The sequence below is a fragment of the Lampetra planeri genome, chromosome 76 (assembly GCF_965212315.1).
Source record: "Lampetra planeri chromosome 76, kcLamPlan1.2.h2, whole genome shotgun sequence".
NCBI lineage: Eukaryota > Metazoa > Chordata > Hyperoartia > Petromyzontiformes > Petromyzontidae > Lampetra > Lampetra planeri.
The window spans coordinates 1,453,132-1,472,461 of NC_136181.1; the positions used below are offsets into that span (position 1 = coordinate 1,453,132).

Genomic DNA, 19,330 nt, shown 5'->3' on the forward strand with positions numbered 1-19,330 from the left:
CTGCCATGCTCGCTCTGCTGTTGCTTGACCTCTCTACCATGCTCTCTCTTCTGTTGCCTGATCTATCTGCCATTCTCTCTTTGCTGTTGGCGACGTCCTCTCTGCCATTCTCTCTCTGCTGTTGTCTGACCTCTCTGCCATGCTCTCTCTGCTGTTGGCTGACCCCCTCTCTGCCATGCTCTCTGCTGTTGGATGACCTCTCTGCCATGCTCTCTCTGCTGTTGGCTGACCCCCTCTCTGCCATGCCCTCTCTGCTATTGGATGACCTCTCTGCCATGCTCTCTCTGCTGTTGGATGACCTCTCTGCCATGCTCTCTCTGCTGTTGGCTGACCCCCTCTCTGCCAGGCTCTCTCTGCTGTTGGATGACCCCATCTCTGCCATGCTCTCTCTGCTGTTGGATGACCCCATCTCTGCCATGCTATCTCTGCTGTTGGATGACACCTGTCATTCCCCTCCACCACCAGCCTATTCATGCTTTGTTTTGCACACTTTCATAGCTTTTGATCCTCTTGTTTGCCTGCATTGAATATATTGGTGTACGTATTGCAACATTTTAACAGTTGATGATTGAAAATAATTGAGGCACAATGATATGCTGCTTTTCAATATCACATTCATTATCAACTTCAGTTATCCCGATTGATTCCTTATATCGCTACTTCTTTCATTTCCCCGATTTAATTTCCCAATTTTTTTTAAAGAGTTATTTAATTCAACTTTACAATTAACGTGTAGTCGGGAACGTCATTGAAGAAGCTTTGTGATTAGGTATATCCATCTGAAACTTCTGTGCTTGCAGTCACATTTAGCTTGCATTATATACGTGCTCAAGTACAGTTTTATGCGATTTGAGCTAGCACAGCATTAGATATATTATTCTGACATGGCACGTGTAGCTATACGATTTGCATCCTTCATAACCTGAAGGAGAAATGCATGTCTATATTTAAGGATTCTAACTTTACCAATGGTGGATGTCATTGGAAACCAATGGTGATGTAATATGTCTTGATAAATTACATTGCATGGGGGATTAAGATATTGGTCCATGAATTTACTAACTTTTGAGTCTGCGTTTCAAACCTAAATCATTCTCTTAACATGGATTTGTCATTATTTGTTGTATGCTTAAAGCTATGCTACTTTAGACCCATAATGTTACCTAATTGTGGCTTTTGTAAGTAATGCCATCCGGCCCCCTGTTCTACAGTGGCAGACAGAATTAATCAGTGTTAATCTTTGTAAAAGTGACTAGGTTCCACGTTTGATTGGTTTGTATTGAAAATAATGTGGACAAATCCATACCTGTCAACCAAAAAGTTTGACCGGTATTCTTGTACAGGAAAGTTAGTTTTCAGGTCCATACGGCATAGAGCCGTTTTAATATGGGCATTTTTTTTTTATATTTGTTTGTGTTTATCCCTTGTGATGAGACTTTGCAGGATGAACATTGAGATTAATGAGGGCACTAACGTTGAACAATATAAAAAAAACTATTCTTCAAAGTTCAGGACCATATTCGTAAAATGAGTCTCATATGAACAAGAGTGTACCCAATCCATGCTTAAGAAAATTACGTAAAAATAAGGGTCACACATCGTGCAGTAACGCAATCTGTATTGTTTGTAATTGAATGTATTTTGAGTGTAAAAAATCTGTGTTGCAGTCGACAAACGACGTTAAAGAATGGCAATATCTGTTCGTTAATTACCACTACAATACCTTAGTGTAAACATAACCCATCAATTTAAATACGAGATTAATTTAATAAATACATTAAATTTACATTTGACATATTGGCCAAATAACTAAATGGGGAGACAGATAATGAACTCGTCTTCTCTTTGAAAACGGAATTGTTTGCAATCTTTGTACTTGCTTTTAAGGAAGGCTAAGTGCATGACTCTAACTGGGAATGTAATTATTTGTGGACAGACAGAACGAAGAGTATCTTACTTATGCTCGATCAACTTGGTTACCCTGTGTTGATAAGCATTTCTATGCAGCCTCTCTCGAACGTGGAACAGCTCCAGGAGGTTGCTCCATTGCTGAAAGGCAAGGAATTACAAGTCTTCAAATATTTGTATGTATGGTTGAACTTCTTTCGCACTGTACGTAGCCAACCACGATAATCAGAGGTGCGGGGTAAGGAAAACAAAATAAACACTAAAAGCAGTTGTAAAGAAGTTTTCAATCTAGATGATTTATAGGTGTACAGCTCCAGTGGCTTCCTAATATTAGAAGAGCATTCCAGACGGCCACAGAAACGCATCTGAAAGCGCCGTGCAATGCGGTGACCACCATCTTATTTCAATGGCCAGCCAGAAGCCACTGTGAGGATGACCGGAGTTTGCATGATGATGGTTTATGCTCCTTGACGAAATCAGCAAGGTATTGTGGTGTATTTGTTAGATGTGCCCTTAATCACCCCACGACCCAACAAGGCCAATGAGTAAGGTTTGTCACGTAAACAAAACATGCTAATTTGTTACTAGTTCAACACACATATTGTGTGTTGGAGAGTAAAACCACAACATATCGGTTTAATGCCACATTTTTATTTACGCGATCTAACCCAAAAACCTCCATTATGTATAATATTGGTCGTGAAAGCCTCCTACATGTTATACGTATTTAATGGTTAATACACCCACAATTTTCAATAGTGGGTGGCCAGAGGTTTGCACCATGAATTTCTGTAAAAGTTTAAACCATTCTACTGTTTGGCCATGTCACCATCAAATTGTCGCTTTTTCCAACTCTTCAAACCTTCCTTCATGGTTTCATCACCCGTACGGTTTGAGGCAAGGCAAATCTACTGAAACCATCTTGTGCAACACCCAGCAACCTACTTCTCTCCATCAACTGTAGGTTTTTCTGCATCCCATCCCAGATTTCATTACCGATTGGAAAACGGTGATAACTCCACATTCTTTGAATCCTTGAAGGAGCAATGCTTTCTCGAAATTTTTATGTCATTGGTGAAGACCAATTTCTTCCAATTGTAATGCGGGCGTAAACGGCCTCGCGGATATGACGTCACGGGGGGAGGGGTTAGGTCACGTGAGAGAGGGGTAAGGTCTTAAGGGAGAGAACCGGAAGAGACGGGAGGAGAGTATGGGAATAGAGACAGGGTGAGGCCACGCAGGGCGGAGAGTGGAGAGTGGCGAGATCGCCACGCGGTGAGACTCGGCACCGTCGGCCAGCGGTGACCGGGCACGGGAGGAACGGGGAGCAGCGGTGGAGCTGCAGTGAGAGCAGCCGGGGGACTGCACAAGGGAACCAGCAGCGGAGCTGCATCGGAGTGGATAAAGACTACGGGAGCGACGGCAGCTGTCGAGCTGCCAAGCGGGGAGGCTCTGAGCGAGGGCCGTGTGGGACAAGTTGTAAGAACCCGAATAAAGGACAACGGAGACAGATACAGTGAAAGAGTCCTTTATTACACAATTGAGAGTTTATAAATGTGTAGTGAGTTCTGAGTCGCACACGTAGACTTGGAGGCAAACACATTTATTTAACTCCAACACACGGGGTAACTTCCCCTTAACAGAATAACAACCTATGGTGGTGACCACCAGGCTAACTCCATTAATTACAACGTAACTGCTACTACGGACTGGGACCTCAGCTCCGGTCCAGGTCCATTTGTTGGAGACTCGTTGAATGTAGAACGTAGACGAAGGCTTTTTCAAGATGAACAACAACGCCGGTCCCTCTGTGGGACCCGGCTTATATTCTCTGCGGCGTGGCTGGCTCCGCCCTTGGCCATGACCAACTTCCAGAATCCTCGGGAAAGATCTGGATACCAACCACGTGACCACCTCTAGCCCCAACCAGAGTGCCATGGCCTCTAGTAACCTCATTCCTACGGCCGGCACTCCCACACCCTGTCTTGTAGGGCTGGCACTGCACGCCAAGCGTGGTGCCATCTAGCGCTATCCATCAGTGCTCACTGGGCCCCTCTAGGGCCGGTACTACACCCACACCATTGTGGTGTCCGCGATGTCGTTACACTGCACGCCGTGCCTCTCTAGGGCTGGCACTGCACACTGACATCCTGCGATGTCACTGGGTAATTTGCTCATAGGTGATACAGTATAATTCCTTTCATCAAGGACCCCTGTTAACGACTAATCGCTTAACATTGGGCCTCCCATAGACTGCAATGTGTAGTGTATAGTAGTGTAATATTAGGATGCACCCGGGGGTAACTGGGCAATGGTGATAGGCTCTGCCGGCCTCAGCCCGCAGCCAATGGTACGTCGAGCCAGGGGCGTAGCCCTGGGGCTGTATAGCAACATCTAGAAGGTTCCAGGGGTGAGGCTTAAGTTTTGCTGCGTGGCATCACGTGAGCCAGGTGATATAATGGGTGGAGAGAGACAGCTCGTGGTCAGTGTGGAGAGGTTCGAGGAGAGACCACGTCTGCGCCTACGGCACGCCAGCGGCCATGTGGCAGGCCGACGTTTCGGCCACAACGCAAGTAGCCGTCCTTCTCCACCTGAGGACGGATACTTGCGTTGTGGCCGAAACGTCGTGAGAATTATTTTATTATGTTTTATTTTTATTATTTTATTATTTCCATTCTACGTGACTTTACCGAAAGAACCAAGAAGATAGTATATAGTATTAGTGTATAGCAGTGTAGTCCATAATAGAGTTTTTTGGGTTAGATCACGTGAATAGCAGTGTAGTGATAATTTTTTTTTTACCCTTTTATCTGACAACAAAACTGACACCTTTTTTTACAAGGAGTCATGTTTGCATAAACCACAATACCTGCAGTCATAATGCAAACAAAAAACATAACTCTGATAATGTATGCACTGTCCTTGAAGTTGAAAAGGCGTCATCTGGTCCAACACCATGTGAGACTAGGCTCTAAGGAAAGCTGTCTCGGGTGTGGACCAATCAACTTCAAGGACAGTGCATACATTATCAGAGTTATGTTTTTTGTTTGCATTATGACTGCAGGTATTGTGGTCTATGCAAACATGACTCCTTGTAAAAAAAGGTGTCAGTTTTGTTGTCAGATAAAAGGGTAAAAAAACTATTATCATATTTTTTACTGGCAAATGAGGTTCCAATGGTAGCAGTGTAGTGTTTAGTAGTGTAGAGTAGAACCCCTCTAAACAACCACCCCTGTTTATGACTAATCGCTTCACGACGGGCCTCCATAGAACTCTAAGGGGGTGTATAGTAGTGTACTGTATTGTAGTGTATTGTGTAGTGTGTATTAGTGTAGTGCCTTCATAGAGCCCAACGTATTCGCTCACCGACCATTCCCCTTTTAACGATGGGTTGTTGCAGGTATAGTACATTGATGAACCATGTTTCTTTTAATATGATAATAGTGTTCTTATCTTTATGTATGAATAGCCATTGTTTAAATATTATGAAGTACGTTTGGGGGAAAAAATTGTAACTTTAGATGCTATCGGTCCTATATTATTAATGTAGATACGTAAAATCATAGTCAAGCACTCATTGATTCACTCCTATTACTTACCTCCCCCTGGTTACACTTCTATCGCTACTACTACATTTACTGTTCCCGTGAACGTCATTAATTGATTTACCAATGTGTAAATCTTGATTTAAAGCTTTGTGACTGCAATAATTCATACTCTATGGGTCTTTCGGTCAAGTCACGTACATAGAAAATAATAGATCACGACGTTTCGATAGCAACACAAGCAATCGTCTTCAGGTGAGAGAGAGTACTAAAGACGAAACTCTCTCTCATCTGAAGACAATTGCTTGTGTTGCGATCGAAACATCGTGATCTATTATTTTTTATCTACGTGACTTGAACGAAAAACCCGAAGAGTATGAATTACAGTACCAATGTGTGGTGAGGACTATATCTACCAGACTGAGTCTTGCCTCATGTGTACTGTGTTCAACCACCAAACTGCAGGTCACAAGACTGCATCACTCTTACTGCTCGAATTAAAATGTATCTTCCATTGTCTATTTGCTCAAGCTATTATAACTTTGCTGTGCTCAAAAACCGTGATTTTTATTTAAATAATATAGGCATTATATTATCATATATAATTACTCCAATGAAAAACAATTCCAGACACATTTCACTTACCTTTTTTGGCTGGCAGATGTGAAAATCCCCATGGAATTCACAGACCCGTGCATTTTGAATGTAACGTTGATGGTCAAATCCAGTGTTAAAACCCAGGTAGTAGGCATCCCTGCGCACAAAGATGGCAATTACGATGAAACAAATTTAGTCAATTACATTTTTTCCACACGCATAACAAATAAATAAAGCAATTAAGGAACAATGTAATATGTGACCCCTCTAGCTTTCACACTGGCCAAACATCTTGGAAGAGATTGGCGTATTTCACACCTTACCCAACCACACACTACCTGCTGATCGAGAGAGGCATTTAAGAAACTCTGCATTACTAGTCCATGGTGCTAACCATTAAAGACCATCGCTCCCATGGAGTGGTGTGGTATGGGTTCACACTCTGCACTATCAACCTGACAAGCTGGGTTCAACTCCCATTCAGTGTCTAACGCAAGTGTGAATAACTGATTCGGTCGTTAACTTCATTTAAGCCTCTACTGCAAGCGTGGAATGGGAAAGTAATTGGGCCAGCAGTGGTATGGCAAAAGGGATATCCTTGTACAAGTTATACATGAGATGTACAGGGACTCCTTTACTTATGAACGAGTTAGGTTCCAGAGTTTTGATCGTAAATCTATTTGTTCGTAAGTCCAACTTTACTCCTGTCGATTCCAAACATGTTGTACAGCATGTACACTAAACACGGGGAATGGCATTAAAAGTTGTATCATCTTTTGTAGATGTAGATGCCACTGGTCCTTCATGTTCTGCAGATGTAGATGCCATTGGTTCTTCATGTTCTGCAAATGCCACTGTTTGTTCATGTTCTGCAGATGTATATACCACTGCTTCTTCTTGTTCTGCAGATGTAGATGCCAATTTCCTTTGGCGCTCATGTTTTCTCTCTACCCTCTTGAAAAACGTGTAATAAACCCCGTTCAGACGACGTCGTGAATTGAGAATTCTTTATTTAGTTTCTTTCACAGCTTCCACCACATCTGTTCCTCCAGTTCCTTTGCTCCCTCACGCTGTTGGCTGACAGCGTGAGAGAGACTGCCGCGGCCCGCCACGTGGCAGGCTCTGGACCACGGCACCAGCGTGGATCCCCCTTCGTTCCTCCACACACTGACCACGTGCTGTCCTCCTCTGCCCTTTTAATCCCTGGCCCACGTGATGCCCCGCAGCCAATCCTCAGCCACACCCCTGGAACTTTCCCGAAGCTACTGTACAGCTCCAAGGCCACGCCCCTAGCTCGACTCCCCATTGGTTGTGGGCTGAAGCCAGCAGAACCAATCATCATCATCATCCAGGTGTAACCTCACATTACAAACGTATACAAATTTCTGCACATTTGCTCTCTTCTATTTATCTTCATAAATTAACTTGTAACAGGCGATAGCATCGTAAATAGCTGCCGACACCTGAGTAAACCTTTCAGTGTTTGGGTGGTCCTGAGACTCAAAACAAGCCAGTGCTTGAAACCAAACAACCACCACCATTTATTGCGCGGTGGTAGATATTACAACTCTCAGTCCGAATAGCTGAAACTGGACATACGGACGTGTTTGTTCGTATCTCTGAAACTAAAACTAACGATACACTATTTATTTATCTATACCAGGTAAGGCTCCACTGAGCTATTAGCTTATTTTTCAGAAGTGACCAGGCAATCACAAATGATAGCTGAACGAATTGGCTAATTATATGGACATTTATAGCTAGCAGCCAAATATCTAAACGCGGGATGTTGATTCTTAAAGTGGAGGGAAAACCCGAAGCCGGAGAAAAATCCACGCAACCACGGGGAGAGAGTCACCCAAATTGCAAAAATACAGCAAGCGTCAGGGTCGGAGTCGAACCCACGATCTCCTGTATACCAGGCGAGGTAGATAACATCTTGCCACCGAGAAGTATTTTGGCAGATACTCAAAGGTGACTAGAATCAAAACTAATGAGCAGACATTGTAAAGTAAGCTTAAGGCGATCCGTAACGTGGAGAACAATGTTGCATGCTGCAGCAATTTGTTATCCGAGAAAGAAAGAAAAATGATGGACAGCCTTGAAATGTGGTTTGTGGTAAAATCATTATTTTGATGCAAAGAGAGTGAATGACAGTTCTCGAGCAACGTTGAAAAGGGAAGAAATTTGATATAACAATAAAAAAAGAGAAATTCAATTGCAACAGTAAACAAAATATAATGTGCAGATCGAGTTTACAGCTTGATGGAGGAAGTTCTGGAAGAAAAAGATAACGCTGATTGATGACTTCATAATATTTCAATGAAGAAAACGTCTCAACCTCGGTCAGGACTGAGGAAATTTAAGCCAAATACATGTTCAAAGGCAGAGAACTAGAGAGAATAAAAATGATGTATACTTAATTAATCTGGGTAATTGATATTCTTTGGGTCTTTCGGTAAAGTCACGTAGTAAGGTTTGTTATTTTATTTGAACCTATCTACGTGACTTTACCGAAAGACCCAAATAATATGAATTCCTGCAGTCACGAAAGCTTTAAGTCAAGATTTAACCTCCTCTGGGTAACTTTAATGCTTTTTTGATATTCATTGTTATTTTCCAGTAGTCTTCTTCTTTGTGTACTGTTCTAAACTCGAGACACAAGTTGGAAGTTCTCTTTCCCTTTCTCTCTTTATTTCCGGCCTTCACGGCCTGCAGGGATAACTCCATACCGGGTCGGAACAGCCAGCATGCTGCCAGACGATTACGACCAGTTCCATTCCCCATCACAGCAGCCCCCACTGAGTCGGAGCTTGCATAATATATCCTGAATAGCGTGGCCAGGTTACTTATTTTGTATCCTTTTATGCCCTGAGACTGTAGCTACATTATGGATGCATTACAAATGTAAGTTTTTGTGTTGCTCCTTAATTGTTATAACTGAGTAATTTCATGACACACTGGATATACGTGTGAAGTATTGGAAAATGACGGCAAGAAACTCCTTGACGGGAACACACTTCTTTTATTAAATCTTGACTTGTAACGATACAACGCGTGGCCTCTCTTCTTCACAATGCGGTCACCATACAACGGTACAACTCGTGACCTCTTCTCTCCGCCCTACGCTTCTCTTGACTCTCTTAGATTCTGTGCTGCTGGCTCTCTGTGCCTCGTGTAGGCTCCGCGCCTCGGCTACACTCTTCTCTCGTCTCGTGTAGACTCTGCGCCTCTGCTACACTCTCCACTCGCCTCGTGTAGACTTTGCATCTCTCTCTGGCTACACCGTATGCATACTCGGCTCGTGTAGACCTTTCTCTCTCTCTGGCTACACCGTATGCATACTCGGCTCGTGTAGACCTTTCTCTCTCTCTGGCTACATACTATACATTACTCAGCTCGTGTAGACCGTTCTCTCTCTCTGGCTACACACTATACATTACTCAGCTCGTGTAGACCGTTCTCTCTCTCTGGCTACACACTATACATTACTCAGCTCATGTAGACCGTTCTCTCTCTCTGGCTACACACTATACATTACTCAGCTCGTGTAGACCGTTCTCTCTCTCTGGCTACACACTATACATTACTCAGCTCGTGTAGACCGTTCTCTCTCTCTGGCTACACACTTATACCTTACTCTCCTCTACTCTCCATTACTCTCCTCTCCTCTCCATTACTCTCCTCTCCGGGCTCTATCTCTGCACCTTCGTCTTCATTCTTAGATGGTTCCACTTCTGCCCCCCTACTCCTCTGTGCATCACCTTATATATCTCTTCTTCCCAGGAGACGGAGCGGATGCGGACCTCAACGTCGGCACCGCTCCTCAGTTACCCAATCACCACGCGCTATCTCTACGATCCGTTTCCGCCCAGCGCGTGTTTCCACTCCCCGACCAATCACACCGCGCTGCCACCCGATCACTCCCTCTCAGCGCGTCACCGGCACACAGCCAATCAGCCGCACTACCCCCACCCGCGCACTGACGCCTGCTCCTCCCCGTCAGCGCGCGTCACCACACACACACCCGTACATACGCGCTGGCACACGACGTATACACCCAGCGCGTATCACCACTACATCACCCCCTCCCACATAGCTCGCAGCCGGCCCGGCTGCTAACAACAACCAACCGCAACGATAAGACGACAACCAACAAAAAAAACCCGTAACCCCCCCAGTGTGCCCGTAACATAACAACAACAACAAGAATAACTATGTACAGATTGACAATGAACACGAAAAGTCAACAATAACACGATACAAGCAAATTCCAAAAAACGAACGCGCCCCACGTCCCTGCGACTACACGCAGTGACGAGGTGCTCCAACTGCCCCGACTCCTCACGAGGCAGGTCATGCAAAGTAGCACGACCTGGCGCGAGTCCGTCTGGCTGGTCCGTCGTATGGGGCGGGACACTGACGACCGTCCGGCGGTTCCGGCTGCTCCAGACGGCGCGGAACGGGCCTGAAAGGGCCGGCCCCGCCGCGGAGATCCGGCCGCCGGTGATCGGCAGCTGTCAGTTCCGAGACACCTGGGAGCAGATCAGGCGAAAATACGTGTGGATCAGGCAGAGACATTTCCCCCTCTGGGTCGCCGGTCACGTCACACGCCCGGCCATCACGACACAAGGGGAGGCCATATGGAGGCGAGAACGGTTTCAGTCGGGAGGGGTGAACGTACCAGCGGCGCTTTCCCCACTTTATCTGAACGCACTGGGGCCGTGCAACGCGCACGACCTCCACGGGTCCCCTCCACGGTCTCAACAATTTAGGCGACGTAGCCAAGGGTGCCTGAGGGCAATGCAGCCAGGCCCTGTCACCTGGTTTCCATTCGTGCATGGACACCTTCCGTGCCCGCAACCGTTCATTAGCAATTTGGCGAGCCCGTGAATTAAGCCGTGCGGCCTCCCTCGCCTCTGTCAGCTTGTGAATATTAAACTTAATATGTTCTGCCAAATTAGAATTAGTTCGTGGAGCGGACAGGCCAAGTTGCGTTTCCATTGGCGGGTCAGCTTCCCGACCGTACATCAAATAGAATGGGGAAAACCCCGTAGCTGCATGGGGGGCCATTCTATACGCGGCAAGGACTCCCGGGACCTGCAGGTCCCAATCTACATGTGCCTCGCACACCTGCTGGCACAGCATGGAAGTCAAAGTTTTGTGGAGTCTCTCCACCATCCCGTCTGTCTGCGGGTGGTACGGGGAGGTACGCACTTTCTTGGTACCCAACAGATCGCACACCTCTTGCAACAATTTACTCGAAAATTTTTTACCTTGGTCGGTCAGCAGGCGTTCGGGAGCCCCCTTGTCCAGGACATAGCCCTGGACGAAGGCATCCGTCACAGCCGCTGCCGACTGGTTAGCGAGAGGCCACGCCATAGGCCATCGGGTAAAGTATTCGACCCCCACTAACAAATATTTATTCCCTCTCGGCGTGACTGGGAAGGGCCCCAAAATATCGAGTGCAACGAGCTCGTTGGTACGCGAGACCTGAATAGATTGCAGCGGTGGATTAGCTGCCACGGGCGGTGATTTACGCCTGGCGCACTCAACGCACCCCTTCAGAATATTTACCACATCACTTCCCATTCCCGGCCAGTAATAGTCACGCTGAAGCAGGGCAAGCGTCTTGTTAACTCCCAAGTGCAAGAGGCGTTCGTGTGCCGCCAAGACAACCCTCCCCCTCACAGCGGAAGGCACCACGAGTGCGTTCCGCCGGGACAAACTGTCCCATCTCAATAACATGCCCTGCTCAAGTACATAGGAGCCGGTACGCTCCTGGTCCCCCTCGGGACCCCCAACCTTGCGGCGCAATGCTAGCAGCGAGCTGTCCGCCATCTGGAGGCGGCCCCATTCGCTGAGCGACAGCGAGAGCAGCGAGTCCCGACCCTGAGAGGCAGTGGAATCATCCACGATCGGTGCGCCCGCTGTCGCAGCCAGTGCCCCCATCTCCCCCGCAAGCGTCGGTTTACAGCGCGCCGATCCCGACAAACACGCGCATTCATCACAAGGCAACAACCGCGACAAGCAATCGGCATTTGTGTGTCGCAACCCCTTACGGTACGTAGTCGTAAACTGATAGTCCTGGAGGACTTCCAACCAACGCGACAACTGGCCCGAGGGCTGGGCGACCCTCAATGAATACTGTAGCGCCGCGTGGTCCGTTCGGACCGTAAAGTGACGACCATAGAGATATGGCCTAAACTGCTGCACAAAAAAGACAATGGCAAGCAGCTCGCGACGGGTGACGCAGTAGCGCTGCTCCGCCGGAGACAACACCCTACTACCGTAGGCGACAACTCTTTCGACACCCCCAACGACTTGGGATAGCACCCCCCCAATGCCCGTGTTGCTAGCATCCGTGTCCAGCAAAAAGGGACTGGCAAAATCGGGATAACACAAGGGTGGGGCACCCACCAAGGCGTCCCGGAGGGAGCGAAACGCGGCCTCCTCCTCCGGTCCCCATTTGAACTTCACTCCCTTCGCCGTTAGAGCGTGCAAGGGTTTTGCAATAGTGGCGAAGTGCTCAACGAACCGCCGATAATAAGAAGCAAACCCGATGAAACTACGCACGTCGGAAACGGACGTAGGTGTCGGCCATGAACCGACACAATCCGTCTTCGCGGGATCGGTGGAGATCCCCGAAGAATCGACAATGTGACCCAAGTATCTAACCGACCTACGAAGGAGGTGACATTTGGCCGGTTTAAATTTCAACTTAGCCGATCGCATTCGCAAGAACACCCCTCTCAATCGCTGGAGGTGTTCTTCAAACGTTTTACTGAAAACAATGACATCGTCCATATAAATCAAGCATGTATCCCACTGCAAGCCCGACAAAACCAGCTCCATAAGTCGCTGAAACGTCGCTGGAGAGGAGTGAAGTCCCATGGGTAACCGGTTAAACTGGAACAGCCCCCCTGGAGTCCGAAATGCTGTCTTAGGTTTCGACTCTTCGTCGAGCGGCAACTGCCAAAACCCCGATAACAAATCAAGAGTCGAAAAATATCGCGCACCAGACAATGCATCGAGGGACTCATCCATCCTGGGGAGCGGATACGCGTCAGCCACAGAGATCTTATTCAGGCGACGGAAATCAACACAGAATCGCAGGGACCCGTCCTGCTTCTTAACCAGCACAATAGGCGCTCCCCACGGGCTAGAGGAGGGCGAAATAATATCGGCTTCTAGCATTTCGTTAACAGCCGACTGAACATGTTCCTTCTCCACGGGACTCAGTCGGAAGGGATTTAGCCTGACCGGCGCCGCATCGCCCGTTTCAATGTGATGGTGCAACAAATCCGTGCACCCAATGTCATACTTATGTTTACTGAATACATCAGAGAATTCAATGAGCAACTCGCGCAGTGCACCCAACTGCGCCGCCGACAAATCGTCCGAGGCGGCGCATAGCGAATGGACCCACTCAAGGTCTTCCCTTGGCTCAACGTTCCGCGCGGGGCTCGAGGCCACCTGCGCAACCAACCCATCATCCACAGGGACCCGCGCCGCGTGAGCCAGCACGGTGCCCTGCGGAATGACAGCTGGTCGCGACCCCGCGTTCAAAACCATCACAAACGGATCCCTGTCAGCCCGCACCAAAGTGTGAGCCACCGATAAATCAAGACCCCCGACAGCCTTGTTAGAAGGACCCAAAAGCATACTTTGTCCCGAAGCCTCCCTCACCCATGGTTTCCGCAACCGGAGGGGAATCAACATCTGTGAACCCGGGGGCACTTGCACGGTCTGCGTCGCCACCGCTTGTATCGTAGCGCACGCCGTCCGAATGTCAGTAGGGCCCGTCAAAAATGAAATCCGGCGACCCGATGGCAGTTCAATGCATCGTTGATCGATAAGAATTTTAATAGGCATTTTAGCCAAAAAATCAGTGCCCAAAAGACACGGAACTGCCAAAGAAGACGAAACGAAAACGGGTCCCGACAATTTGATATCTCCAATGCAAATGGACGCCCTAACCTGACCGATAATGCCCAACGATCCCCCATTAGCGGCGTAAAATGGCACATCCACTGGAAGCAGCGGACGACATTGGACTGGAAGAATATTATGAATGAGGTCCGATATAATAGTTGCCGATGCCCCCGTGTCCACTAACACCCTAATCTCAACCCCATCAATAGATCCCGTAACAACGGACGAACCCGCCGAAGCAGCCACAATTCTATGCCCCAATTCCGCCCATTCAATGTCTCCCTGGTCCCGGCCGAACCCCCCTCGCCGAACCGAATCCCCGAACCTTAACCGGCCCTCCTCCGCCGCAACGCGGCGTCCCATGTGTGCCGAATAAACAGGCCGAGTGTGTGAGGTGCCGCGACTTGCCGGGGATTGTAGAGATGACTTGGGCTCTCGGTCGTCATCCAGCCGAGCTCCCATGGCGCGCTGCCGCGGAGCGCGGCACCCGGACGCCACGTGGCCCCGGAGGCCGCAGTTATAGCACGTGACGAGGGTCGGAGTAGATCTTTCTCTCTCTCTGGCTACACCGTATGCATACTCGGCTCGTGTAGACCTTTCTCTCTCTCTGGCTACACACTATACATTACTCAGCTCGTGTAGACCGTTCTCTCTCTCTGGCTACACACTATACATTACTCAGCTCGTGTAGACCGTTCTCTCTCTCTGGCTACACACTATACATTACTCAGCTCGTGTAGACCATTCTCTCTCTCTGGCTACACACTATACATTACTCAGCTCGTGTAGACCGTTCTCTCTCTCTGGCTACACACTATACATTACTCAGCTCGTGTAGACCGTTCTCTCTCTCTGGCTACACACTTATACCTTACTCTCCTCTACTCTCCATTACTCTCCTCTCCTCTCCATTACTCTCCTCTCCGGGCTCTATCTCTGCACCTTCGTCTTCATTCTTAGATGGTTCCACTTCTGCCCCCCTACTCCTCTGTGCATCACCTTATATATCTCTTCTTCCCAGGAGACGGAGCGGATGCGGACCTCAACGTCGGCACCGCTCCTCAGTTACCCAATCACCACGCGCTATCTCTACGATCCGTTTCCGCCCAGCGCGTGTTTCCACTCCCCGACCAATCACACCGCGCTGCCACCCGATCACTCCCTCTCAGCGCGTCACCGGCACACAGCCAATCAGCCGCACTACCCCCACCCGCGCACTGACGCCTGCTCCTCCCCGTCAGCGCGCGTCACCACACACACACCCGTACATACGCGCTGGCACACGACGTATACACCCAGCGCGTATCACCACTACACGTGTATTAGCAATGTCTGCCTCACAATAGAAATGTAGCATATTAGGTAGCTATTTTGTAAATATTCAATATCGCTGCCCTTATGGCTATTCCATTGGACACACTGCTGCAGGCTTGGTGGGCTTAACCATGTTTCTTTTTTTTCGGATATATTAGAATTTCTAACATTTAGCTATGAAAAGAGACTCAAGGCTTACTACCAGTTGGCCCTTCAATTTTGCCTTTACCACTTCCAATGGGAAAGATAACTTTATTAATATGTGTAAACCGACAGGGATTAGCGAGTTGGTTTTGATAAAACCTTCTTTCACCAATATAAAAACTGCCCAAATTTGCCAGATTTGAAAACAGTATGACAAATATACATACCTGCCATCCAATATGGTTTACCCATATTCTTGTACAGGTAAATTTAGTAACAATTGTTTTTCTCTTTATTTGTGTTTCTCCCTTTGATGCGACTTTGTGGGGGGAACGTTGAGATTTATTAGAGCACGGGGTGACCAATAAGGTCTGAATTGGTCTGTAATAAGGTAAGCACTGATAGGGGGTTGAAAGGTATGCATGTGGAATGTCGTATTACGATTTTAATAGCAAGCAATATCGATGCATCCATTGGGGACAACTTACCTGGCAAAGTAGTCAAACTTGTCTACGTCAATGCCATTCAAGTCGTTTGCCACAATCTCAAAGAGAAACATTTTGCATTTATATTCCTTTTCAATCTGATATAGAATTTGCACAAACACAAAACACAAACATGAAAAGTTAACAAAACATGAGGCCTTAATAATGTCTCCTGGTATAATTTTAACAGGACAATTAATTAGTTCAGGAATGTAGCAAATAAGTGCAACCCCTTTCGTGCGAAGAAAACGGACCATGGAAGCAGATATCACAGAGCCACCTCCAGGATTCCTTCAAGTGACCTCTGACCTACACAGTTTAGGCCAGAACTTTGTCACGCACTTTCACACTCGAGAGAAATTAACCCTTGTGTAATAAAGGCCTCGATCCTGGGTCTGTCTCCGTTGTCCTTTATTCGGGTTCTTACACTTGTCCCACACGGCCCTCGCTCAGAGCTCTCCGCTTGGCAGCTCCGTAGCTGCCCTCACTCCCGTAGCCTCCACACCTCTGCAGCTCCGCTGCAGATCCCCTGTGCAGTCCTCCGGCTGCCCTCACTGCAGCTCCACCGCTGCCCGTCGTTCCTCCGCGCTCGGTCACCGCTGGCCGACGGTGCCAAGTCTTACTGTGTGTGGCTATCTCGCCACTCTCCAACCTCAGCCCTGCGTGGCCTCTGTGGCGATCTCGCCACTCTCCAACGTCCGCCCTGCGTGGCCTCTGTGGCGATCTCGCCACTCTCCAACCTCAGCTCTGCGTGGCCTCTGTGGCGATCTCGCCACTCTCTGTCTCTCTATCCCCAACTCTCTCTTCCACCCCGCTGGCTGGCGCCGTCATGAGCCCCTCAGCCACCAGGCTGAGGCACGGCGACCACCCAACGTGGTCTCCACTCTTCACTCCCCCAACTGACCCAGATGTCTTCCTGTCTCCCCGCTATAACATCTCCCCCCACGTGACCCTGACTCCTCCCTCTCGGATCGTCACATCCGACCCACCCATTTACGCCCGTATTACACTTGCATGGAAATCAAATTACTCCACCTGAAAATCTGGTCACATCACAGATGGATGCTTGGATTCAAACTCAGCATTTCAGCAATGCCAGCTCAGCCTGAGCTGGCAAGCGATTGCTAATATAAAGCCAAGGAAATTTTGATGAACAGCGAGATAAAATAAATCATAATGCAGTTTTTTGGGGGTTAAATCACGTTATTATAAATGTGTCGTTAAACCCGCCACCACCCGACACAGCCAATTAGTAAGGTTTGCCACGTAAAAAGAACATGCCAATTTGTTACTAGTACAGCACACTGGTGTGTTGGAGAGCAAATTTACAACATTTAAATCTGAGTACGATGTTTAGCCTGTATTTACAACTATCTTCATCAGGCGGATACCACATTTGTGTCTGATGGGGGCGGGTTTAACGACACATTTATATTAACGCGATCTAATAAATAAAAATCCCTGTATTATGGATGATTTTGGTCGCGAAAGCCTACGTGTTAACCAAAAAAATAATCATCTGTACAGGCAATCTTCGGTTTTACGCACTTTTGTGTTACGCCATTTTTTAATCACGCGTGCTTTGTATCTAGACCATTTGTTGACATACGCGAGGTAATTCTCGGCATAACGTCATCCGCAATGCGACGAATGCAAACCATAGCCTGGCACCACCACCTAACGACATTGCCAGCAGCTAGTGCGGTACGATAAGTAGTGTGCTACACCATACGGCATCTCGCCGCGCGTACACCGGCCCTCTTGCCTTTGTCTCCACAACACAACTCCAGCGTAGTTACTAAGTGTAGGGGACTAAATCGAGAAAAAACGTTACATGGAGCTACGGAACATTTATAAATTAGGTGCTGAGAGAGATTAGAAAGAGAACAGGTTGTGAAGGGATAATTAAGAACAAAGGTGGCCGGATGCCTAACAACTGAAGAGGAAGGGGCACAGGTGGGTGATGATGGGAAAATTAATGAGAGGTTACTGTAGCAATAGAACACAGGTGGTTAATATGTAAGGACCGAGAGGGAGATATAAAAGGGGAGCGTCGCTGGCAATAGGCCTACTCATATATGCTAGGAAAATATCGGCGTTTATGTCTGCGAGTGTGAGTGAAATCCCCAAACCTTTACCATTTTTTTCTCATGGGAAAATTGCTTTTGACATAACGCGATTTTGAGATACGCGAACCTTCTACAGGAATGCATCTATTGTCGCGTATGTCAAGGTATTATTTAGTGGTTAGCGTGCTGTGCTATGAACCTGGTGACCGGATTTCGATTCCCGCTCATGGCCAACACCAAGTTGACGATTAACTGAACCAGTCCTGGGCCTCCCCTAGATCGACTCAGCCTCAAATGCGTACCTGGTGTGGTGCGTAAAAACATCGCTACTCGGGAGACAAAGGCGGCCGGGAGTGGTGCTGGCCACCCACCCCCTCATGTACCATGCCGGCCTCCATAGGTGCTTGCTAACAGCACTTTATTCAAGTCTGTTAAGGCTATACGGGGGATCTTTGTCTTTATATTACTTAGAAAATGTCTAGTTAGTCAAGGTTCTTCATATTTTAAGAGTATACTTACATGTGTATTTGCAATACTGCATGCTGTCTGACACATATGTACTGGAGGTATAATGAGAACATTGTCCATCCCAGCAGTTTTTCAGATGGCAATATAGGGCCGCTGTCGGTAGCCTAAAAGAGGCCTAGAAATAGGGTTTCGTTCCACCAAGTGGGGCACTACCTACTTTTTTAATATTTAACATCAGAAATATATAGAGATTCCTTAGGAAAAAGTTATCCGCACACAACCTTGCAGTTTTAGAGAAAAATGATGCTAAAGGTGCCCATTTTGAAAAAAGGGAAACCATAGGGAATTTTGCACTTTTAAACCTGTTTATCATATAAACCCAAAAATGCAGAATTACCACTTGAAGTGCAAAATAAACCAGTTTGAAATGTGTGATATACCTGAAGTTGCTATCTATGCACAGTAAACATGATAAGATTATCAAGAAATATTCTGCTGAAGCATTAACATCCCAATTACTTCTCATTATGTTGTTCAATTGAAAGGTAATATTTGAGGTAAAATCTGAATAACAAATAGAATTAAGCCAAAATATAATATCACTTTTCAAAATAACACGTTTAATGGTGAATTGTCAATTCGCATACATGAGCAGCAACTGCACTACATGTACATATTCACAGCAATGATTATTGTAAACAAGATTGAATTTTGATTGATTTATATTAATATATATGTCCTATATTAATTTTATTATCATATACACATCACTCAATATCAAGATCACTGTCCTCACTATCAGATTCACATGAAACAATATCCTCAGTTAATCTCACATTGTCACAATGAACACATTTACATAGGT

At 47.1% G+C, this 19,330-nt stretch overlaps 1 protein-coding gene across 1 annotated transcript in view; it reads right to left on the reverse strand.

Moving 5' to 3' along the window:
• LOC144737967 (deoxynucleoside triphosphate triphosphohydrolase SAMHD1-like) overlaps window positions 1-19,330 on the reverse strand; it is a 94,098-nt gene that overhangs the window by 26,227 nt on the left and 48,541 nt on the right. Inside the window, exons 6-8 of the mRNA XM_078620882.1 lie at window positions 15,932-16,026; window positions 6,099-6,207; window positions 1,958-2,049 (exon numbers count right to left, since the gene is read on the reverse strand). Coding sequence (XP_078477008.1) covers window positions 1,958-2,049; window positions 6,099-6,207; window positions 15,932-16,026 — 296 coding nt within the window. The remainder of the gene's footprint in view (window positions 1-1,957; window positions 2,050-6,098; window positions 6,208-15,931; window positions 16,027-19,330) is intronic.